The following is a 25,184-nucleotide window of genomic DNA, read 5'->3' on the forward strand; positions in this document are numbered from 1 at the left end:
TTGCCGCTTACGAGTCAAGCGCTCTTCTGACTGTGCTGCTGTGGAATTGGCCGAGGCAGGAATCTTGTTGTCTGTTATGCTGAAGTTAGAAGTTCGTCCACCCATTATTGGCCCCAACCTTCCTACAAAAACCGCACGTGCAACGATTTATTAGATACGCCCAGTTTATTATCACTACCCCTAACCCTTCTGGTTGAAACAATTACCTTGGCGGCTGAAAAGTTAGCAGCTTACTGAAAATGTTCAGGGACACAAATTTTAACACCATTTTTGCTCAGGCTGTACCGATTTTTTTTCGCCTGTTTGTCTGTAGAAAACCCTCTTAATCACTAGTGTATCCACTTTCTGGTTAGAACAGATATTTTGGAGTACGAAATGCAGTCTTCAAACACGCTGTCTTTTGAGCAAAGAGCGCAAGGCCGGCGCCTTGGTCACATTTAAGCGAAGCAGATGCAGAGAGAGTTGAAGAAAATGAGGCTCTACGCATTTTCCTCTCTCGTGTCCAAAAGTTGTCGACAACATTTGCCAAGATCATGCCTCGCGTTCAGTGAGCTACAGTAAGCGCTGAGGGCAGGAGAGATTGTGGCCATCAGCCCCGTTGGCGGGTTGCTGTGATTCAAATTCGCTCAAGCCTGCACAAAGGAGTGAGTTTCCGACTTGAGCGGAGACTGTACCCTACCCTTTTCACGCTTGGCTGCGCCTAGCCTCACCCTGCTCATTGTTCAATGTTACGTAACCCTTCACAAAGAGCGAGTCTTCTCGGTGGACTATCACAAGTGCAGATCATCCACAATCATCACCAATGGTGTGTGATCAACAGGTCGGCCTTTACTTGACAAAACACCACGAGTCGCCCTTGCAGATCAGAAGACATGTCATGTGTTGTGTGATTCCCTGAGTTTTTCTGAGTTCTCAAAACACCGAGTCGTGTTGCTGCTCCACTGATTTCTTCCATGAACGGTAAGAACTGAAGCAGTTTTCAGGGTTAGGATGGCGATCTATGAGGTGCAAGTGGGGCTGAACCTTTGCTAGGTTATGGGCGGATTTCATCCGATTCCCTCTGAGTACTATGCAGGAACATTGCAGTGTCCGGACAGTAGTCAGTAGTTCTTCTTGGAGGCTGGACACGCCCCTAGGAAGCCAATGTGTTTTGTGTATCCTTCCCCCCATCAAAATAAACTACTCGAGAAAAAAAAGAAAAAAAACGAAACGACAAAAAGGAGAAACTGACATGAAGGGCGTATTTTCTTCAAGGCGGGGACGCATTCGCTATCCCAACGTTTCGTTAATGAAAATGCATGTCAACAGATTGAAGAGGGAATAGGTTTGCTGTATCGTATAGGATACAGAAACTGATCGAGAGAAAGACACCGAAGCACGGGACAAAATTATGACAGGTGTTTAGTCGTCTTTTAGCGCGATTTACAAAAGGGGGCTGTTAGGTGTACATAGGCAATCTCGCTTTTGTTTCTATGGTATATTCTGAAACGGATCGGTTAAAACAACCAAAATGATTCAAAACGACCGGTAATTGGTAGATATGTCCCATCAATCCGGGTTTGGTGGACACATAGACCCCTTTACCATTATCATTTTTATTATTATTTATTTGGTTATTTTAATTGAATTCAAATTAATTCACTTTGTTTATCACGCCAGCAGGAAATTCTACTTCTCGAGTTTGCAACAAAAACGATAGAATTGAAGACACACAAATATTTGAAATGTAAAACACGCACATGTATAAGCATATAAAATCAAATTAATAAAATACACGATTCGTTGATAGATGAACGCCACAGTCGAGGTGAGGTTTTGTTTTGCCCACAATAGATTCCAGATTGTGGCTGCATGACCGTCAGGACCGCGGCAAGGAAGCAATTCCTCAATTGTCAACAAAATATTCACTGAGACATCGAAACAGCATAGTTAAAAAAAAACTCTCGTGATATAACGTAAGGAGGAATATGGGCATTTCAAGACAAACCTGCAGCCAACTAAGAGTAAACCTTTAACAACCTTTGGCCGCCCATACAAACGTAGCGGGCAGTATGAAAAGCCTGGAGAAGGAGACCATTTCGTAGTCTTCTTCCCTGAGTGTCTGGCTTTATAGGACTTGAAGTTTTGCATGTGGATAGATCTCTTTTGGAAGAGGTATGGTTCTGATAAGAACAGTGTAAATTCGACGTTCAGCCAGTGTGGTCTGGCTGTCCTTAGGAGCACACTGTTCTTATCAGAACCATACCTCTTTCAAAAGAGATCTTTCCACATGGTGTTACCGCAAGCCCTCTGTTTTGTCGAGCTCACTTTTTGTCTCTTTCATAACTCTAATTTCACGTGTTGTATGAGAAAGACAACTGAGCATTTTCTTTATACATTTCCCAATTTTCCATCACTCATTTTTTTTAGGTCATCAATCCAGGAAGTGTGGTCCTGTGGGAGAAAGGCAAGGGCCCGTTTTCGGTGAGGTGCACGGGACATCGACATGGCAGTTGTAAGTGTGAATGATGGCGGTGAAATGCGAAGATGACTTTTCCATTTTGTGTCTCAAACCTCAACCGCTCTTCAGCCCCGATCCTCCCCCAACACGCAAGACCTATTTACCTTTTATGGGATACCATATTCATGCAGGTCATCACTCTTGATCTGCAATTGCTACTCATTTGACCTTTGTGAAAATGTCAAGGAGATATTTTTCTCATTCTTGAGTAGTCTTTGTCCTAACTTTAAACACAGAACCGTGGTACATATAGAGCACACTGTTTTTCATTCATAATTTAGTGTTGTCTCACTCGGATTTTTGGGTCTATAGGCCTTAGTGGTTCAGAAAGCGATTGTTTATTTTAGGCTGATTTTTTTTTTATCTGGCTTGTGGATAAGGAAGACAAGTCGACTGTTTCCAATTTACTGATTTCCAAGTTGACCGTGTCCTTCCATTTCCACTTGTCACGCAGTCCCGGCTACGCCGCAAGCACCTCGTGATCTGTTTCGGTTTACAACTCGTGTGCTTGGTCGCTCTTGCCCGCTACATCGGCCTGTCGGTGTCGATACACTTCGAGAGGAAGTCCCCAACGGGCACCCGGGATTTAGAAATACACCCTCGTGACTGTCCCGCGCAGCCCTGCTCGCACAAACAATCGATACTGAGTAGTAAACAATCCACGTCGAATAACCAGGAATCGACACCTATCAACCGGGAATCTGAACAATATCCCAAAAACAGGAGTGTAACACTACACACTGAAGACAGTATCGACATTGGGAAGGAGTCGGTTGGGCTTGCACAGTCCCAAGCAAAGCACTTTTCCTTCCAGAAGTCAGTATTCACCTGCTCGGTGGTGATCCAGGGCCACATCCCGGAGAAGGCTAAGCGGATCGGTTACGAGGTGAAGGACTACCCGCGAGCGAATATCGATGAAAAGACCGGGTTTTATGAGCGGAGTCCCCCGGACACTTACAACTCCAGCATCGAGGTGGAGGAACTCGACGAGAAGCTGCTCAAGAAGATCAAGGACTACGTCCCACACGTAGGTTCCACAAACATTGTTTGCCACTCCCCCTTCTAATTCATAGCATGGCGACCCATTGACGTAGGTTACCTCTTTCTATTTACACTCTACAAGCCCCCTGCCAGACCAACTTGAAATCCAAGTTCTATCCGGTTCGTAAGTGTGACGTCACTTCAGTTTAAAACACGCCCACCGCACATGCACTGCACACAGAGTTGCATGCATTGAACTGAATCTGCTGCCCCGAATGCTGCCCCGGTCTATGTTATACATGTAGAGTGATGCATTTCCGGTCATTTGACACGGGAAAATGCCAGTTTGACAACGTAGGAGAGGTATGAGGCCAACTAGAATCCGAAATTCACGTCAATTATAATCAGGTACATAGCTTTCATAAAGTGTACTTCACAGTTGTTTGATTGTTCATCTTAGAACTAGGCTCGTAAGATTCTCATCTGGGAAAAATCGTATCTTGAAGTATTGACCGTTACAGGGAAGATATTGGTGTTGCTGAAAAGAGTGTTGGAAGTGACCATATTTGACTCGGTTCTTTTGCCTCTCTCCATGGGGGAATACATCACTGAATTTGCATTTAAAGTCAACGAAGACGTCTCTCTTGTATTTACTTTCTTTCCATAGCCGTGTCTAAACTCCAATAGTGCCTAAACTTCGACAAAGTTATCAATAATTACCCCCAAAAGTACACTGGTAATATCGTTTTGTTTTGTCGTGATGACTGCTAACATCGACAACTTGCCGTCTCAGGATTAGTTGCTTGAAAAGAGACTAGCTAAACGTAGTCAACTACAAGAGGCTTGCTTACTTGTTTCTTCCGTTTCCAGCTCTTCAGCACCTACCTGCCCTTTTCGCCCGAGTACCGCAACCCCTGCAAGGTGGTTCCGGGCCGTGCCCGCTGCCTGCCGTATTTCCACGTCCTGACGGGCGCCAAGAGCGGCTCCACCGACTTCTGGTACTCCATGGAGCTGCACCCGCTGGTCTTCACCACGCCCAAAGAGCCACATTGGTGGACGCGAGACGTAGCGCACTCGAGTAAGTACGAGGCTGATGATGCTAGCAGTTCAAACTCAATCAAAGAAAGGTCCAAGGAGAAAACGAGGGATGTCCTCCCCCTGAAAAAAGAGCCAAAATGCGAGACCGGGAGGTGGTCGATGCAATTGCCCTCGTTCCAAAAGCGTGTAGAAAGCAAACATTAGCAAATCGAAAAACTAATATCAAGTGTTTCAGAAACCTCACTCCGTCTCATCTTGAACTGGTTTTTAATTGTGCTTTTCCTTCCACTCTTTTTTCCAAGTTAAGCCGTATGATAAATCCTTCAGCCACTTTCAGGAATGCATCGAAACGGGGAAAGATCCCAACATCCGCAACTATGTCACAGGTAAAGACCAGTAGCATTCACTCCAAGGATATCCGCTGAAAATAAAATACAGGTAGAACGTTGCTCTGAAATCGGAAACACAGTTTGTAACATTGCAAGCAGATATGATGCCCCGAGTGTTGGGGGAAAAGGTTGATTTTCTCAACTTCACTTTCTTATGTACTGTGTTGTTTTGATCTCGTGTAGAGGCGAGCGGCGATTTTTTTTTTTTTTGGGGGGGGGGGAATCGATCAGATCAGAGGGGGACTCCAATTTGTTGTCTGAAATTAGATCATCGGTGTTGTGTGGGGTTCAAACCAGAGGCCACAGAGACTTAGGAGGGTGAGAAAAAGTACACCACACCCCATGGAGGCAACCTGTGAGCCTAGAGGACAACTTTACCGCAGTGAACTCACCGTCTGAAGAACCATTTGTCAGTGCCATTTACAGGTATTTCCACATAGTCTTTACAGTTATGAGTTATTTTTCTGATCATGAGCCCGGTGTAAAGAAATCATTATCACGGTAATAACAGGTGACGGGTCCACAAGTTCGCTGTGGGACAACCATCTCACCATAAACTGGTCTGATAGCAAAGGATGGGGGAAGTACCCCACCGTGACGTTGGCGGACATCATCCGGGCTTTGACCCCCAACGCCAGGATCATCTTCCTGTTACGTAACCCGATCGAGAGGTACGTGAGCTCGTTTTCTGGTCTCTCTGGTATGGACGGGGGGGTGGCAGCCATCTTGCTCTTCTGTCACTCAAAGCAATATAACTACACTGAGGCTTGAGGGAAAAATCGTCTGTTCCCTATGTTCAACGTGTGAAGTTGTATTACTATTGTCATAAGGTCTACACGGGGAACAAGACAAACATTATGTCTGTGCCAGGGTCACTCATGGCGCCAAGCATACACCTGTTTCGCCACGAATTCGCCTGTTAGCAATTTCGAAGCATGGCGCACGTCATAGGACGAGGAGGGCAATATTTGAAGTGGGAAATTTGGAAATAATTCGAAAGGTTGTACCCAAATCAAATAGCGCCCTCACTGAGTTCACCGCACTTCAAACAAGCTAACACCGTTGCACAACGAAGTTTCACGAGGATACGGTGGGGAGTATGTGCATTGCGGCACGTGGGTTCGTGTAACACACTACACTCGCTCAGATGTCGCTCCACGTGTAAAAAACTCAAGCCATTTAGTATCAGAACCAAAGAGATGAACAAATAAATACCTTGCAAGTTGATGACATTGTCGTGGACTGGATTACAACGGTCCTCAGTTAGCTCATTTTTTTTTCCAATTCAGGTTGTATTCGGATTACTTTTACATCTACGGCGGCAGGTCTGCTCAGGACTTCGACGTCAAAGTCAGGAAGCACCTGAAGGTTTACGATGACTGTCTGAAACGAGAAGACCAACGCACCTGCCTCTATCGGAACAATCGAGGCGGTGTTGGGCATGTGAGTCACTGAGTCGGGCGGGAATAAATGGGAAAAAGTCCAAGAAGCAAGTGCTTTCAGTCTTTTGGCGAGTGGGACGCAACAACATTTTGAAATGAAGTGAAACTTACAAGTATTGTGTACGCAAGGTTTACACATTGTTGATTTCGAAATCCCATAATTATTGATATCCTTCTAAAAGTTTGAAGTAGAATTGGTGAACTGGAAAATTTCTTGTCCGTCAACGAAAGCCGTGTTTGTGGCCTATAGCTTTTAATCAGTTCCAGTATACAACGGTTGGCAATGTTTTGCATAAATTTGGCACGTTTCTCGCTCGTCACAGTTGCAGATTGTGAATCTGCATAATACAGGCTATTCATAGTGCGCCTCCAAGAGTTTGCAACGCGTTGGCCGATCACAATGCGACACAATGTCTGTCGACACAATGCGCGTTTGGAAAGGATCGACAGATTTCAGGCGTTGTGATGGGTCAACTTGTTGCAACCTTTTGGAGGCGCATTATAATTGTGAATCGCCTGTATTATAACGTAATTTTTCCTACTAAACCTGCCTTTTGGTTGTACAGTAAAATCGAACAAGCTGGCCCTCACCTTAATAGACAACCAAAGGAATGATTCTCAGGCACGGTCACATTTCCGGTTTCTTGCTTGGATATGCAGAGTGTACTAGTTGGCCTCTATTACATCTACGTTCAAGACTGGTTGAAGCGTTTCCCTCTTGATCAAGTTCTGTTTCTGCGGAGTGACGACTGGTTTCAAGGCCAGAAGCCAGACATGCTGCTCAAAACCTACCATTTTCTTGATATCGGTAAGCTTTATACAATTAAGGCATTTCTCTAGCGATTTTTGGTGTTTTTTTTTTAGGGCTGAGTCAATTCGAATAATTCACTATTCGAATATTCGATCTTCAATTTGATCGAATATCTGAATTTTCAGTCGCACCGACAGGCAGATTGTTGATGAACAAATTTTAATTGCAATAACACACAAAATAATTGTACAGTATGATCAATATAGTAGCTTCTCACATATAGGAGTATCTCCAGCCACGATGTAGCAAGATTAAGAGATGAACAAGACTTCTGGCCTTGTTGAAAATTTCTATTCCTTTTAAATGTTTATTGAATAATTTACTTTTTTAATTGTTGTAAGATTTCTGACACTTTTCATTAGTCTGCTTGAAACAAGTCTCCAGAGTGCAGTTTTTCTCATTTAAAACAAAAGAAAATTTCCCCTTCCTTTTCATGAGTTTTGCATTCGAATATTCAAATTCGAAAAATAACATTCAAATTTTGACAATTCGGTTATTTGGATATTTGGCATAGCCCTATATTTTGGCTTTTTTGAGATACATTTCCACATGTTGTTTCTGACTGTTCATTTGGTTCTGTAAGAAGGGTTTTGATTCAATTCCTCTTTTTATCATGAAATGCCATCCTTCCTCAGTGACACTGCATTTAATTAAGAAGTTTTCACGCGCCTGCGCATTATTAAACGAGCGATAGTTATCACGGCTGCACGGTTGTCTCTTTTCCAGACGTCACCCAGGAAGAAATGAAAGACATCCTGACGATTGACACCTTGAAGATCACCATCGGGAGAGAGAACGTCTTGAGGTCGGCTTCCGGCCGGAAGAAGAGGAATCCCATGCTGCCGTCGACCAAGAAATTACTCGAGGAACTCTACGCACCGTCAAATAAGGCCCTAGCCAAGCTGACGGGAAATGACGGGTTTCTATGGAAAGACTGAACTCTTGCGCCCTCGTTTTGTTTCCTGCGTAACACAAGTGTACTTACGAACATCGTAAATCAAAGATAGTGTTGATGTTTATTGTTTTATTCGAAGGTGCTGTGTCCCTTTGTCAAAGATTTTGTTGTTGTTGTTGTTGTTGTTGTTGTTGTTGTTGTTGTTGTTGTTGTTGTTGTTGTTGTTTTCGGTATCAATTCATTCCATGCGGCAATAATGCCCTCGGGAATGGTTTCTTTGCAGATTTATTTTGTATAATAGTAGATTTATTCAATATTTTAATTAATCATCCTTTATCACTGAGACTGTTTCTTTAAAAAGAAAATGCTCCGAATTCGTCCCCAGTCCTCCATTGGGCTTCTTATCCTAATTACTATCGGCTACACAAACCTGGTTTACATTCCTTGAACTTGTGGGGAATAACTGAATAATTTACAGTCTCATGCAAACTCCTCCCCGTTTTGATTTTGTTTTCCACTGTTGCCCCCACAGCTTGAATTCTAACATTTCAGTTTTCTAGTAGTTTGCCATTATAGGAGTACCAATTTTAATGTGTATCAGCCAACCACGAAGTTGCAAATAAGATAAGTTGTTTGAGATATTGTTTTTACTGTGCAGCTAGATTAATACGGGCGTTTCACAACAGTGCGCCTCCAAGAGTTTGCAGCGCGTTGACGTATCACAGTGCGCGAATTCTGTCGACCCAGTGTGCGTTTGTCAATAGTCGACAGATTTCACGAACCGTGATTGGTCAACGTGTTGCATTGCAAACTCTTGGAGGCGCACTGATGTGAATCGCCCGTATTAACTTTAACCATACAATAATAAGTTAAGTAGCTTATGTGCGTATGCCTCCATTCTTTTCCTGTGTTCTTGACGGTTTCGCTTCTACACAATATGTGATGGAGTTAGGAAGAGAAAAAATTAATAAAACAACTGTGGTGTAAGACTATTGCACTAGTCGTGACGTAACGTACTTTTCCGACAAGGCCGCGGCCGCAATGACTGAAAGAAAAAAATCCAGAAATGCTCCACAAAAGTGCGGTGAAAGTTCTGCTTCTCTACTGTTCCTTAAAATGATGTACATGTACACATGATTGAAGAATTTCTCCTCCATGCACGCTTTAGTGGCACTGCGGCAGAATATTTTCAAATGGGGAGGGGGAGTACTCGTCAGACCATCACGAGGCATCCAGGAATAGACCCATGCATGAAGCCCCCACCAAGATTGGGGGTAACCTCGATTGAAAAATGTGATTGGCCCAGTGCATGGGTGCGCGTATAGGCCCCCACTAGGTATCTCGGCAGTACCACAGCCACCAGTTTTCGATCATAGCTGTCGGCGAAATGATCGGCATCGTCTTGTTGGTACAATCACGTCCAAACATCTCGTTTAAAAGCTGCAGGCCACGATGATAATGCTTGGGCCCCCTCCCCGCAATCCGCCTCGTTTTAGTCGTCAGAATCTGAAATGGTGAAACGTATCTGATTAGTGTAAGAAATGATCGGCATTGGTTGGTGCATTGCATGCTCCTGTGAGAAGAAATATTTACGTTTATTAATATTGCGCCCTCTATTGACAAAAAACCGAATCGCCCAATCCCGCAGTTTGAGAGCGCCCACTTTTTATTGATACATTGTCGTCACCTCAAGGTGAACACTGAAAACAAGAATAGCACACTTAGGCGCCGCTACCGGTATTGGATTAATGCAGAAATCTGACAATTATACAGACGCCGTTCCCTCGCTTGGAGTGGCTTCGTCGTTCAAGTTGAACGCTGCAAATCATTGATTTTTTCTCGTCTTGCAAACCCGTTCAGTCCTTTATGGTCAGGAAAAGGTAGACGCTGGAAAATGTCTGAACAAAAAGGTAATGTAGAAAATTGGTTCTCTTAACCTGTCGTCGAGTGATCAGACCATGGAGGAAGGAACAGTCACGTTTCACTGACTTCAAGTCGCTGGTCGGTAGTGCTAGATAAATAAATGAAGCACTTTGTTTATGGATCGAGCACGCCGTCGCTGAGCGAGTCAATGACATTGACAGTAGAGTAGGCATGGTAGGCCTACTACTGTTTTGAACTTCAGTGAAACGTGGATGTCGTTAAGAATAAGACTCTTATTAAGAGTTTCGTATCTGGCCACGTACATACATCATTACATGTACAAGGCCTATGTCATTGTCGACTTGACAACAAATTTCACCACACCTGACCATGCTGACCATACCACTGTCTTTGCTGCTGAGGACAAGGTCATTTCCACACACTGTCCATCACCTGTAAATGGGAAAAGGGGAAGTTACATGTAATTGTACATTTGATTTATTTGAAGTAGTGCCCTTGGGACTTTGGGGTCCGTGTTGGTGGTTTTTCAGACATGTCAGGCAGCACAAAAAACTTCATACAGTAGGGGTCTAGGCTATGTACATGTACGTGTAACGTACATGATGTACCAACCACTACTAGCCTACTATGTACTGCATGCTAGTCTACTGCAGGTGATGATAAATCTTGAGACTCATGGTGGTCCAAACAATAGAAGCCTCTGAATGTATGATGCACAGGTGTACTGTTTAATAATTCATGTCATTAAACACCTACATTGTAGGCCTAAGCCCTGTACAAATTATGCTTTATGAAGCTACTGCAAGAGGAGACCATTTCAGCTGCTTCAAGCGTACATGTACTTTGAACAGTGTTGGATACACGCTGTGTGTTTTTAGCCCAGCACTTTGGAAAGGAAAGCCTACAGGTTACAGATATTGAGGGATTTTTTTTTCTTTTTTTCATTTTTGTGGCATTTGTACGGGATTTGTGTTTGGTACAGGTCATGTAAATATTCCTCTGTGTCACCATGTTCATGTCTTGAAGAATGCCTGGTAAATAATACACCCAAATACATGTAGAATGCTGTTGTATGAGGTTGTATACAGTGTACATGTACCAGTAGGGTGTAGGGAAATTGTATTTTCACAAAAATGCCATGCAGATTTGATGCCAGAAACCTACAGGGATGTACATACATGTACGTGCACACGTACATGTATGTGTGTGTTGCAAATGCAGCCCGTAAACATGGTAAAAATCCTAGACTTATTGATGGTTATGATGAACGTGTAATTAATGACCATGTCATTAGTTCCAACTTACTCCACCTACATGTACTGGTTCTCCAAGGTCTGTAGGCTGGCACCTGGTATGGGGTAAGTTTAGTTGGAACATGGTATGCACTTACCCTGTACTTAGAAAGTACATGTACTCACATTACTAGTAGGTATGAGGTTAACACTCCATCAGATGTACATGGACTTAAAACTGTATGTACATTGAATGTAGAGGAGTCCAAGTACGGATTTTAAATGGGGAGGGAGTGACTTCAGTGTAATGTTTTTCTTGGATTTGATTATTCCGATTTTTAACCAGTATGGAGTCTCAAAGATGATTGTAATTAGTAATGGGAACTTGGACTGATAATTTACTGTTTTTTTCATGTTTTGGTTCTGTATATATGTGTAATTTTGTGAATTTGTGGGACCCCAATGGAAATAAGCCTGTGTAATTGGCTTTCTTGGGTTATCCCAGAATGAATCAACTGCGTCTTGTTTTCTCTGTGTACGATTGTTGCTTAGTTGATTGATTTCTGAATAAACTAATAATAATAATAAAAGTACCGTGCGTGTGTTTCCAAGAATTGTAGCCTATGCACCCAAGGGCGGACCCTGGGAAGGAGGAGGAGGAGACCTGCTCCTTTTAGAAAAAGAGGCAATTTGTTTTGTTTTGTTTTGTTTTTAATGAGAGAAATGAAAATATTTTGGTCTGTTGGTTTCATTTTCCGCCCTTCAAAAATCATGAAAAAAGCCCCAAGATGAAGTTTCGCCCCTCACAAAAGGTTACTGGCACATGAAAAAATGTCCACCTTTTGGCCCCTGTCCCCCCCCCCCAAAAAAACACAAGTTTGACACCCCACCCCAAAAATTTGGGTCTGGATTCGTCCTTGCATGCAGCCAGCATGTACTTGTTAACAATGTGTATCAGTCCTTTCAGTTTTGACAATTGAAGTCCATGTACGGCATTCAACCAACAAGGTCATGTATTCTACAGTACCCTGTGCATACAGTACATGTACATGTACATATACTTGTATAATGCATATGAATGAATGCATGCAGGTAAACATACATGTACATGCATGCTGTACAGACCTGCACTGAAATCAGATTGTATTTTATCTCAAGAGGAACACGTTGTGTAATGCAATTGTGGCTGACTATGTGCACACTATCATTACGTTTGCACCTCCAAAGGCCGTCTAATATGATAAACCTTGGATAGTGCAGTAGGTACATGGGGGTGGATGTACCAGCATGTGGTGATGTACAGTGCATACATGTACCGGTACATGACTGTGCGCAGTGGCTCATCTTGTTCACCCATCTTGAGGCAGGCACAAACAATTTCGGACAGGCAGTTTTTGCTTCTTCAAAATTCATAAGTTACACGTGCCTTCTACCCTCCATTTTTCTTAGCCTTTGTTTTTGTGTAGAGAAATCAAATGGTGCAGGTGTTTCTCCTTTTTCTTTAAAGCTGGGTTTTTGTTGATGGTTTTCTTTTCTATTCATCCTCTTTCTTCTGCAAAATGCCTCTAAAACGGTTTTTCCAGAAAGGGGTAACGGTGTGTGGACGAAGCCACCGGTATATGGAGCACGGACTTCATTCACGGATTCACACATGTACATGTACATACATGTACAGTTGACACAATTCTGCCCCAATCAATCAAGAAACGACCAATTTATGTATTCCTCCAAAACTCTGCCTTTGAAGAGCGAATGTCTGAGACTGTAAAAGGTTAATCCCCCCCCAAAAAAATTTAAAATTATACAGTTCATGGACACGTACGGGTACATTACTGATATACCAAAGGCACAATGTATATAGGTCAACCTCGCAATTGGAGAGCTTGCACTTTTCTTGCATTTTAATGGATGTCCTAATCGGCACACATACATGTATTATGCATGGCACTTGCCATCATGCACCTGACTGTTTACAGACTGCCAGGGTTAGTTTGTTCAGGAATGCGACCAGCTTCTGTGGAAATACTCCGTAACCTGAGAAGTTTTACATACAAGGGTAATTCCAGAAATTAGGGGTCCAAAAGGGTGACATTTTTGTGTCCCTGTTACATCTGACCTTTGTGATTTGACTTGGAAATATCACCGGTATTGATTTCAAACTATCACTATTTGTTTGGCAGGTCATTTGCATTATTAATTCATCACTCTTGGAAATTAGATAATGTGTTCTGAGCTTACAAAAATCATATGTCAGATGTGACAGGGACACGAAAAAAATGGAGCCGTAATTTATGGAATCACCCAGAGTGCCTCACAGCATGTGCCTTTTTGTGCTACACGTGCACTGTACATTGATCAATAATTGATCAATCGATTATCGAATATTTGAATATTATTTTCCAAATTTGAATATTTGAATGCAAAATTCATGAAAAGGAAGGAAGAAAAGCGTCAGAAATCTTACTAAGAATCAAAAAGCAAATTACTCATTAAAAAATTTTAAAAGGAACAGAAATTTTCAACAGGGCAAGAAGTATTGTTCGTCTCTTAAATTTTGCTAAATCGTGGCTGGAGATACTCCTGGACGTGTAGCGTGTACATTTCCAGTCAGCTTCTTGTGCGACGAAAATCTGCAAAAATGGGCCTATATGCTGAAGCACCTGTACAATGTTGTAGCGGGCTATGAGATCTGAAATTGTGCATACCGGTACATGAACAGTGTACATGTACAGGTAAGTCATGTGCATATATGTAACTGACTTTCCCCTTTGCCTGTGGGTGCCCCATTATAAATGCCCCCAGTGGATTGGCATTGTAGATACAATCAGCAGGAGGCCGACCGCAGATCCGTGTTGTGAATGCGAGGCACATGTATCGGCATCTGGGATGGCGCACCTGACACGAATGTTGTACGCTGTACATGTAGCTATCGGTAACTGTAGATGTGATGGGCCCGGCCGTGTTGAGGGCAATTGTATGCACAATAGCATCTGCCTCAATTGGTCAGTGGGCCTTGATTGCCTACACAGACGGTTGTGTGAGGCGTACATGTACATGCATGACATGTGATACATGTATGTTCTTGTTCTGTACATGTACGTCCATCATGTAACATGGATACATACATGTACTGTACGGTCCACTTTCAGGCAGTCATGACGTGGCGTTGTCGCTTGCATGGTGGTAGACACAGTAATTACATATAAACGGCCCAGTCGTTTTGGTAATGCGCAGTTTTCACATAAACCAATAAAGGGGACCCACGTGTTACCATCGTGTACGCAGTGTTCCCGTTACGCTTTTCACATTTGTGTCATGCCTTGAGAATTCCAAAACCCGTTCTTCACCTTTGTCGATCTGGAGGCAGTTTGCTGGATTAAACCAGCGAGTGAAATCTGTTTCGAAAGAAAAATCAGTGTCCGTTTCAATGTCCAAATTAACGGAGGCAAATGTTGTCCTGTCCATTTTTGTGACCGCACGAGGGAATAACAACTCCACAGGAGTGTACAGTGCCCTGCTGTTTCTTTCAAACTGCAGTTTGCCTGCCAATAAGCCTCGTGGGAATATACCCAGCAAGAAATGAGACCGAGGGGTACCCCCCCCACCAACATGTCCAATCCCTATACACATTCCAGACTATTGTTACTTAACACATCCCCCGTAGATGTCTGAAAGGAATTCCCCAGATTCCTGCGAGACAATGACCAACACAAAGCAGAGGGGGTTCTCTCCGTCTCGTACCTTGCTGCATATGCGTGGGAATTAAAGTTGAATAAAATCTGGTACACTGAGTTCTTTAAATTCACATGAACATAACAATTTGAATTCTCCAGACTAAACACACTGTTACTACAGTATACCTTGTGGTTCAGAACAAGATTTTTCTGTCTTTACTGGTTATCCTACATTTATCGATCAATTATTTTCAATGGATAAGACGGAAACAAAGGAACTGTTCCTTTCCAGAGATGGTAGTCGCTATGCAAAAGCTTACCCGGAATCACGAGGTACAATAAGTGTATTATGTCAGGGAAATTGAAATTGTTACGTTTATGTGCAATCAGATAACTTGATGTACCGGTATAGTGTACATCAGATTTTATTCAATTTAATTTGCAAAAAGGCTTATTCGCAAGTCTGAAAATTATGTTTACAGGGGGGTGGAAATGGTAATGCAGAAATTGATAGCCATAGGAGAAACACAGCTACAGGAACATGTACATGTAGTTAGTCACAGTACACCCATGCACACACATACCTGTATGCATGCACTAACCTTAAATACCTAGTGTGGACTTGTGAACAAAAGATGTCCACGCAATGCAGGAAAGGAAGACGATCTGTGGACTTACACATGTCCACAGGACGTTTCCCTTCTCTGAAAAAGAAGTATAGGGGTATTTTTGGGGTTGGGGTCATCTGTCGTAAAAGGAAGAGGAATAGTCAAAGAAACCTTGTACAAAAAGCCAGCTGAAAATTGTGTTCCCAGTTCAAGAAAAGCGAGTATTTTCTTAACGGAGTTTTCTAAACTGCACGAAAAGAAAGGAATTGTCCACACTAGGTATGTAAGGCCAGTGTGTGTGCATGCACATGTGGTGTGTGTGTACAGGTACATACAGTATGTATTTGTAATCAACACCGGGTAACTTTTTTTTGTATTTTTTTTTGTTGTTGGTCAGAAAAAGCTCTTGTGGAAAATCTGTTAATAAAACTTGTGCCAGTGAAAGATGTCCTCAAAGTATCCTTTCAATCACCTCTTCACAGATCCAGCCTACCCCCCTGATCACCCCTACCCCACCCAGCCCTCGGCCCCGGGCTACCCCCAGCAGCAGGGCTACTCCTCACCCCCGGCCTACCCAGCCCAGCAGGGCTACGTCCAGCAGGGCTACCCGGCACAGCAGGGCTACCCAGCACAGCAGGGCTATCCACAGCAGCAGCAGCAGGGCTATCCTCAACAACAGCAGGGCTACACCACCCAGACCTATGTGCCCCAAGCCGTCTACACGCCGCAGGGGCAAGTGACCATCAAGGTGAGGGAGCCCCGCTTGACCCGGTGGCTTCAGACAGGGCCCGGGTCAAGATGCTGCCGAGCCCACGATTTGATGCTCACACGGCAACAGCAGCAGGGTTTCAAAGTAGGGAGGGGGGGCGCAGTGGTGAGACCATTGGGCATCATCTATTAATAGGCTGATCCATTAACCCTAACTGCCCAAAACCTGCCATACTCCAACAGCAGGTCTTGGCAGGTTTGGTAGGTTTGGTACCGTACCGTAGGAACCTGCTGTTGAATTTTGTGAGACTTGGGATGAAAGGCCCAGGGAGATGGTGTTGGATTCTGTGTGAGTTGGGATATACAGGGTTCATTGTGTGCAGTGTCTGGCTTGCTGTACCAAGTGTTGGACTATGCTTGATTTTGTCGGGTTTGGTACTGTTCAGTGCAAGTCATCCTATACTGCATAGACCCATCCATACCATATCACTCAAACTCCAACGGGCTCATTCTGTTGGAGTTTATCAGGTTTGGTGCAGTAACCTGCATGTACAAGTACATAGACAAGTACATGAACCTGTTGGATTTTGTGAGGTTCAGTATGCTTTCTAGTGCAGGAGCCTAGGGGGTTAGGGTTAAGGCCCACCTCTATTATAGGACCTGCCACTGGCCCCTTGCTGCCAGTGTTACGGAGATTCCACATATTTCATGAAAACCATAAGCAGCACAGCAAAGGGCATGCTAGCCTCAGGGGAAGAATTTGCTTAAACTTAGCGCCGAGGTCAGATACACTGTACCTGCACATTGAATATCTTCTGTCCAAATATTTGATTCTTATTGTTTGATCAATGGGTCAGGTTTATGCAAAGTGTTAAGTGCGCCGATCTGTGAATCACAGACAGTGATTACAGTTTTGTCAAAGCCCGGCGATGTCACGTCAAAGGGGCGGATCTAATTGCAATTGAGCATGTTGTCAGCGTGTTAGAATTGCACATAATGATTGTGGAAGTCATTAAAAAGTCTTTGAAAATGGACCATAAAAGTCTTCAAAAAGTTTTAAAAATTCGGGGGGTTTTTACACTATGAACCCCGTGATAAAGTGTGGTTGGAATATTTACGTGCATGGCTTTCTGCAGCCTGTACAGCTGATGTTCAGATGTTTGGAGGTACATCTTAAAATGATTGGTATTTTGTTTTACAGTTTACGAGGTACTGTCTTTAATGGGTTGACTGTTTGGAGTCGGCCCGCAATTGTGCCTTCCGCTCATGGGATTCATTTTTCTCCTCCTTGCTACAGACGGGCGTCCCCCAGCACCAAGCCATGGTCCGGACTGAGGTCCTGACCCAGCCCAATGACTATATGTGCTTATCCATCTTCGTCATGCTGTTCTGCTGTCTCCCATTTGGTATCATCGCCCTCATCAAGTCCATGGACGTAAGTGTCACAAAGGAGGCTGGGAGACAGACAAACTGCGCACACGTTTAGCGTTATCGTGGGAAGGTTCCTGACTGCACAGGGGACACTCGATAATACACATACGTGTATTTCATGAACTTGTCAAGGTTTTGTGAGATCAGAGCCGTCTGAATGCCACGTAGTTAATATCAAGTCCTCACAAGTCAATCACATGTCCTCACAAGTCTATCACACATCCTCACAAGTCTATCACACGTCCTCACAAGTCAATCACACGTCCTCACAAGTCCATCACACATTTTCATAAGTTAGTCAGATGTTCTCACAAGTCATTTGAATGTCCTCACAAGTTAATCCCAAGTTACTAAAAATCTGCCACAAATCATCCTCAAGCCAATCACTGTTTACGTGACCTTGTTGGTGGCATGCCTTAATCATACATTAACCCCATGCAAAAACTTAAAACAGTTTTTAGTCAAAGTGTTTTGTGTTTTTGGAACATGCTTTGAAATAAAGTTGGTGTCCTGAACATTTTTCTCCAAATAAAAAGTGGATGTGAAACAGCAGTGATGGAAATAGCTGGATTCGCATCGCAAAATGCGATATATTTTGCACAAAAGCGAGACAAACATGAAACTGATGTGTAGTTTTTGGGAATGGAAATTTCTTTTAAAATCATGCATGCGGCGAGCTCACAGCGAGGATCAGAAACCAGCTCCGCCAGCCCCGATAGATGTTAGATAAAACATACTCACCCCCAGTTTCTTGTCCTAGTTTCGTGCCGCACGAGGACCACGGATCGTGGGAAACGAGGTACCTGCAATTTGACACCCCCAAAAAATCACGAGTAGGGACTTGCTGTCAGCGGGTTTTTTTTGTTTATTTTCCCCTTGATTCTGTAAAAAATTGTTTCTCCACCCAATTTTTGGCCAGAGCCATAACCAACAACCATGCTACACCATACCCGTGTGTTGTTTCAGTGTTTAGCCTTGGTGAACACATCAGTGGATATTAAAACTGTGTACCATGGTATAATGGTACTGAATTAGGCCCATTTATTTTTTGCTAATCAATTTCATCGTAATGCTAATCAAGTGGCATTATGGTTAGCAAATTTGCTTATCAATTTTATTTTCTTACTTCCATCACTGAACAGTATTAACTCCATCTTCAACTGCGGCAGGGCAAGAAAGGAAGAATTAATCCACGTTAAGGGTTTCTTTTGTTCTTTGCTCTCACTCCTTGCACCCGACTCACAGGTGCGCAGTCTGGTGGCAGCCAACGACTATGCGGCTGCCGCCAGGGCCTCCAAGTCGGCCAAGAACTGGAATGTGGCCGGTCTGGTAACTGGACTCATCATAGAGGTGGTAGCCCTCATCATCCTGATTGTCTGGGTGGTGGTGTTCGGCAGCGCGGTGGCCAGTGTAAGCGACTACATGTATGATAGCTTCGCAGACTTTGACGGGAATTACTAGTTGGTCCTTCTTTGAGAGAACAGCTGTTTTTAGTTTGGGTTTTTGTTTTCTCAGCATTTTCCATGAGTTGTGGGAAAGTAATAGTTTTTGATTCGATTTTTTCCCCTCTTTGTTTTTTTATCTTATTTTCGGTTCTTTTTATTTTGCAACATGTGATTTGATATCTTTGACAATAAAGACGTATCCATGCAGGGTCAGATCACGGTTCCTCAAAAAAATACAGAAATAAGAAGGAGACGGTTTCCCTTCGTGTTTCCTCGTATTCCTGTATTTCCATAAATCTTGATCCGTCCTCGCTCCTGCGACATTTAAGCTTTATTATTTTTGTTAAGCTTTGTTCTTTTTTTTTTTTAAATATGTTTATCTTTTATGTGAGAGTTAGCGAAAAGGATTGCAACAGAGGTTCTGTTGCACAAGTAATCAGATCATTAACCCTAACAATCCCACATCCTCCGATTTCAGTATGATTTTACATACACCCTAGGGGGTTAGGATTAATCATGTGCTCAGATATCGTAGGGTGTTTGCGTGCAATTCAAACACTGATTCTTCGCTTTTATTGACCCCTATTTATTTTCTCGTCTGCAGGGCCGTTCAAAAGAACAAACGAGCCCAAGTTTAAGGTGACTGTTCTCCCACATCCTGCAATTCAGAGAATTTGCAGTTTACCCAGTGTTGATGAGTAAGGAGTTCGGCACTAAGCCACAAAAGATCGCAGTGTACACGTCTTCATTTTGTTCGATCATGCTGGTGAGCAGTGAAGCTGCTGCAAACAAACCAGTCTCGTACATGCCATGTCGGGTTTTTTTTTTTTTTTTCAGGATTATTGCTAAGCAGCCTACTCATCAAGGGTGTGGGTGAAGCAGCACACTTGTTTGATGTTTCTGTGTTGATTGTGTTGGTTTGAACTCAGAGATCGTATAGCGCCGAAGGCGCAGGATGGATAACTCTGCCCAAAAGATGTAATTACCATGGGCGCCATTTGAGCAAGCGGTACGCCTGTGCAGTTTACAGTAATGCTTGGCCGCAGGCTCACCAGGTGCACGTGGCTGCCGCGGCACCTGTGCAGTAATGTGCGTTGCTTGCTCAAATGGCGCCTATGCGATTACAACGTTTTACGTGTATTCACGGTGAAGTTCGCCATCTTGCACCGCTTTGCGATGCTATACGATCTTTGTTTGTACTGGAGTTTATTGTACATGTACTAATATGTAAACATGATTACGTATGTACTCGTAGAATGTAAATTATTGTTTATGTGGCAGTGCAATCTTACTGTATATTTCCACTGTTTTATTTTCATGGGTTACCGGTAGCTCACAGTGCCAAATAATTTTCACCTGTCATCCCCTGGTTTGGATGTCTTTTTAAAGAGAAAATTCACCGATATCAACCCCGAAATCCTGTAGTTCACATTCTGGCATCTCATGAAGAGGAGAGCGGCGGGAACGGTTGGGTACGTGCAGCTGCCGGCCCACGTTCCAATCGGTGTCAAATGATTTCTGGGGTATTTTTTGAAAGTCTGTATTTTGTGAAATGTTATACACTGTAAGTCTGCCAGCGGTCAGTGACGTTTTAAAAACCAAATATTATCGCCACGTGCGAGGCACTGCGAAGCTCCACTTTTGCCAGTCGTGTTTTTGATACAGAGTAGTACGTGTGTTTTTGCCTCGTGTGTACAAAGTGTAAACTTGCCTAGTGTTGGACAGGTATTCATCCCCTCCGCCCTCCTTTGGTGCACAAAGGAGTGTTAGAGCGCCCTCTGTATACACATGCATCACTCTGCCGTGTGCCATCAGCAGGCATGAGGTGAAGTTTGTTGTCGGATTGGTGCTGTGTAATTTTAGTTTGTTAAAAAACTATGCCAGTAGTCTCAGTCACGGGACTTCTCGTGGATCGGAAAGCCACATTGGCACATTGCTAACAATACCGGCGATTCACAGTAGTGCGCCTCCAAGAGTTTGCAACGCTTTGGCTAATCACAACACGCAAGAGCTGTCGACCTGCTCCGAATGCACATTGGGTCTGCAGATTTCACGCATCATCAAAGGCCAACGCATTGCAAACGCTTGGAGGCACGCTATTGTGAATCGCCAGGCCGTACAGGAAATTCAGTTTTTCTCTGTAGGTTTCTAAAAAACAACCTAGAATTTGTTGCCAACAAGAACTTGTGCAAACCTCTTAATTTGATTTTGAATGTTTTTTTAAATGATTTTTATCGTTTTGTTTCAAGTTGTAGGTTCATAGAAGAACTTGCATGCACTTGTACTTTATTTGGCGATTGGAAGGACTGTTTATGAACATCTGCTCTGATGTCGAGCACGAGGGAGATTTTCCTCGTTCTCGGCGCCGCACAAGGCGGTGGAATGAAGTGGCGCACGCCGGGAGGGGGGGGGCTGCGAAGGCCGAGCCCAAAGCGATAGATGGATTCCCCATTGTTGGGATGTGCTAATTTCGTCGAGGTCGAGGTGTGCGACGTCATCGCCACAAGCCCGCATTGGGGAAAACTTTATTCGGACAAAAAGGAGAATTCCTTTGAAGAAAAACAGGGGTCGACATGTGCGCGTGAAATGTCCGTGCTGTGCATGCCATTGATCTCCGTTATAATGGACATCAGTGGTATTTGTATAAGGTGCTTCAGAAATTTGCAGTCGGCATCCCAGAATGCTTTGCGGTGTCTGTACTTCACTTTGAAGTGATTAGTCCACCCTAGCGACCTGAATTGGCGGTTAGAACGAGTGAAGCCTGAGGAGTTTTTAAACATGAGGTTTTCTATGGTTACTCGTGATGGGCGTGAAAGGGGTCTGATGAGAGGAAAGAAAATCGTTTTTAGTACCTACTTTTAAAATCTAAACAGATATTTGTAGAAAAGCTATAATATACCAAGAAAGTAAATATTTTATAGTTACAAAGTGGTTCTGAATTTATCATGTTAACTCACCATTCATGTACATTGTCTTTTAAACTAAATTTAACGAGTATTAGACGTCATGTATTCCGTTTCGTGGTATTCACGCGTTTACGCATTGTGTATTTAAGTAAAACCACTATACGATGAAAGAACTACAAGCAAAATGTACGTTGATAGTGCCTAAAGATACAGTAATGCTTTGATTTTCTATTTATCTTGTGTACAATCCCATTTCGCACATTATATACGTACTAATGTATACATGTAAACGTACTTTTGCATCACGTTTATTCGATTTATATCATTCGAGTACACGGACCTGTAGCGTGGTTTTGAACGGGGGAAGACACTTGTCCAGTTTCTGCTAAACATTAATTGGGAAGAAAGCCATCTTTGTAGTGGCATTCATGTCGCCCCCTGCCGATGTTGGAAGCTCAGTGGCTCAGTATTCCAACAGCGCATTCCTTGTAGGCCTAAATGAAGCCCATGGGAGGTCTGGTCATTCAGGAAGTAGCAATACGCTCGCGTGAGGATCACCTTATCATCGCGGCCATATTGCTGACGCGTGCGCACGCGCCCTTTGCTCTCGTATGACCTTACTCAACCTCATTCCTAGGGTACAATATTGCCGCGCCACGCTGGTTCCCAACATGCCTTGCGCGATCTTGACCTCTGGTATTGTATAATTTATATATTCTATTATTTGGAAGATTTAAATTAGAATGTCGATGTGTTTATGTGAACTGGTTTATTCCATGTTGGATCAGTGGCAGCCGTGTAACTTCGGGTCTTCGCTGGAAGGGCTGATGGCCTTGCACAGATTTTAGTGAAGGAAATGCGTCACGCTGGGTCACAGCCAGCGACGCGCAGAGCGTTGTCGGTAAATGTCTGCTAGGCGCGCGAGCTCGCTCGCTCGATGTGGCGGTTATCAATTCGATATTTTTCCTTTCTTCCTCATTGCTGACAATATTCTCACTGCGCTTTATTAGTTCATGCAGACTTGATCAAGATAACCAGTGATTTCAAATATATCGCCGAAAAGACACGAGCATGGTCAATGATAATTACCAATGGTAAATTACCGTGATTGTACTAAGGTCAAGTTCTTATTATGTAAGCGGACACCTTGACCGCACCTGTGCCGAAGCATCGCCACTGGCGAACCAAAAACTCAAAATAACGCTTCCCAAAAGAATTTGTGATAACGTCGCGGTTGGAGGTTGTGTACAATCTAGCCAATCACAGTGCAAAGCCAACAGCCCTTCCCCCAGCGCCCTGTTCAGGCGCTGGGTGACGAGCGAACTTCGAGTCTTCACAGGAAACACGTATCGATGCTGTTTATTGAAGAAAAAAAAGTTGACGTTGCCGTCCACGGATGAAATGGTTAAAGTCAAAGGTCAGATGGGAAATGGCCTCTGAGTAGTGTCACATCACTCACAGTTGTTCTTGGTTTGGACCGTGCATTCCAGCTTCCATGCACGGGGCAACCCGGATGTCCGTGTGTACCTATATCAAGTAAGCGAGACCGTGGAGACGAGGTTGAATCTACGGAAGTTACTCTGCGAGTTGCTCTTTCACATTCTGGTCAGTGTTGAACACGAAAGATGAAGTGCCACATTAAAGCTTTTGTGTCTGCCCGCTACCGAAACTTCGATTCGACAGTTGACATGGAGAATACACTACGTCTGCCTGAATAGCTCACTCACACAACAAGGTTGGCGTTACCAGGGGAATAACCTGGTAATAACCAGAACATTGTGGTGAAAAGACTGGAAAAAATGAGGAGAAACAAAAGACCGAGAGATGACGATCGTCAGCATTTTCCCCCTAGGTTGTGTTTCACGACATTGAACAGCTGTCATTCTATAACGAGAGTTTAAGTACCGAAACTCAAAATATAGATAGTCGCATCTATATGTTATGGTTTTATCAGAATAAAACCACACTGTATGGTTTCTCCTTGTGAGTCAGTTTTTCTTGTAGGGTTAAATGTTAAGGTCTTTGTTTCCTCTGAAATTGAAACCAGGAAAGAAATGACAGGAAAGCGGAATGTAGGCCTAGACTCTGAAATCGATGGATGGTTGTGTTTCTGTACTTCTGTGGATGCACTTTTTTTAAAGGTATATTTAGTTTACACCAGGGAGCCATTTTCATGGAGCTTCAAATGTTCTGTAGTCAGAAAAGTTCTCAGCGACTGTTAAAATCGCTTGGAAAATTCTTACAGGATGGGCATCGCTTGGTATGTTGGTGACGTGCTCGTATGTCTGACGCCAACATTTCATATTCATTGCAAAAAGCTGGTGTTAAAAGTCCACGCTGGCAGTCTTCACTAGTAGTGGTAAATATTTGGTGTAATATCAACACTAGGTGTTACTTTTAGCACCCTCCGGTACATTGTAACGTAACTTACCCATGTAGGTGTATAAAGTAACACCAGCGGTGTTAACACCGTTTGATGTGATCATCTGATAACACCAACAAGTGTTGTTTTTGAACACCAGAGTTTTTGCAGTGTTCGGGTACAAAACAACCTTGTTAAAAAAATACACGTAGGATAGCTCTGCGACTAATTGGTGCCATTCTGTTGTTCTTATCGTAGGTTGGTCTCGGGTGGAGCCTTTGCGTATAATAATCCTGTTTTCTATAGTGTTTTTAAAAGGTGTAACAAACTATTGGAGAGTTGAGTTTGGCCTTTGTTGAACAGTATGTATGGAGAGTCGCTGTCAAAAACCTGGTGACTACAGGTTGGCTCATTATTGTGAAATAAAAGGTCGTAAAAACAATCATTTGAAATCAAGTTGGCACTCGACATGTTTTTTGTATAATGACAATGTTATCGTGTTTTTTCGATAGGTCGGGGCGTGGGCCCCTCCCCTTCGCTACTGCCCCTGCGACCTCGTCATTTTGCAGTTGTTATTTGACCGATCTTACTCAGCACTGTGTCCATTCCCTGCGACTACAACCAAATTGAGTTTGGTCGAAGCCCCCTCCTCGTAGCTACCTAGATCCGCCCTAAGTAGTGCACGGACAGCTACAATACTGCTGGGTATACGTGCCATTATAAGCCGCGATCGCTGGTGTGCCTTGGAAAACTAGTGCAATAGGAAGTCATCAAGGATTCGCTGGTGTCCTTTGATTTCCGCTGGAGGAGACCCAATGCCCCAGTACAGTCGTGTATATCATTTCACGGACGCTGTGCAGAAACTGGGCTGGTGGTAC

At 43.5% G+C, this 25,184-nt stretch overlaps 2 protein-coding genes across 2 annotated transcripts; both read left to right on the top strand.

The window, feature by feature from the left end:
- The first annotated feature begins 768 nt into the window (after window positions 1-768).
- On the top strand, window positions 769-9,048 carry LOC110977282 (carbohydrate sulfotransferase 15-like). Its single transcript, XM_022231263.2, has 9 exons — window positions 769-960; window positions 2,410-2,494; window positions 2,955-3,527; window positions 4,352-4,559; window positions 4,822-4,905; window positions 5,420-5,579; window positions 6,198-6,351; window positions 7,011-7,158; window positions 7,888-9,048. Exons 2-9 carry the CDS (start codon window positions 2,486-2,488, stop codon window positions 8,097-8,099), a joined length of 1,548 nt encoding a protein of 515 aa, XP_022086955.1. The 5' UTR covers window positions 769-960; window positions 2,410-2,485; the 3' UTR covers window positions 8,100-9,048.
- Window positions 9,049-9,180: 132 nt separating this feature from the next.
- On the top strand, window positions 9,181-24,758 carry LOC110977283 (uncharacterized). The gene is made up of 4 exons (XM_022231264.2): window positions 9,181-9,966; window positions 15,937-16,202; window positions 17,460-17,597; window positions 18,839-24,758. The coding sequence occupies exons 1-4, from the start codon at window positions 9,951-9,953 to the stop codon at window positions 19,052-19,054; spliced, it is 636 nt and encodes a 211-aa protein (XP_022086956.2). The 5' UTR covers window positions 9,181-9,950; the 3' UTR covers window positions 19,055-24,758.
- Window positions 24,759-25,184: the final 426 nt, after the last annotated feature.

The sequence above is a fragment of the Acanthaster planci genome, linkage group LG21 (genome assembly GCF_054643075.1).
Source record: "Acanthaster planci isolate LZ-2023a linkage group LG21, COTS_SCS, whole genome shotgun sequence".
NCBI classification, from domain to species: domain Eukaryota; kingdom Metazoa; phylum Echinodermata; class Asteroidea; order Valvatida; family Acanthasteridae; genus Acanthaster; species Acanthaster planci.

Bases quoted from the DNA above. Each gene is read 5' to 3' on its own strand.
- LOC110977282 (XM_022231263.2), top strand. The intron at 4,560-4,821 runs GTAAGTACGAGG...CTTTTTTCCAAG, and splicing joins GCGAGACGTAGCGCACTCGA to TTAAGCCGTATGATAAATCC. The intron at 4,906-5,419 runs GTAAAGACCAGT...CGGTAATAACAG, and splicing joins CATCCGCAACTATGTCACAG to GTGACGGGTCCACAAGTTCG.
- LOC110977283 (XM_022231264.2), top strand. The intron at 16,203-17,459 runs GTGAGGGAGCCC...TCCTTGCTACAG, and splicing joins AGGGGCAAGTGACCATCAAG to ACGGGCGTCCCCCAGCACCA. The intron at 17,598-18,838 runs GTAAGTGTCACA...CCCGACTCACAG, and splicing joins CCCTCATCAAGTCCATGGAC to GTGCGCAGTCTGGTGGCAGC.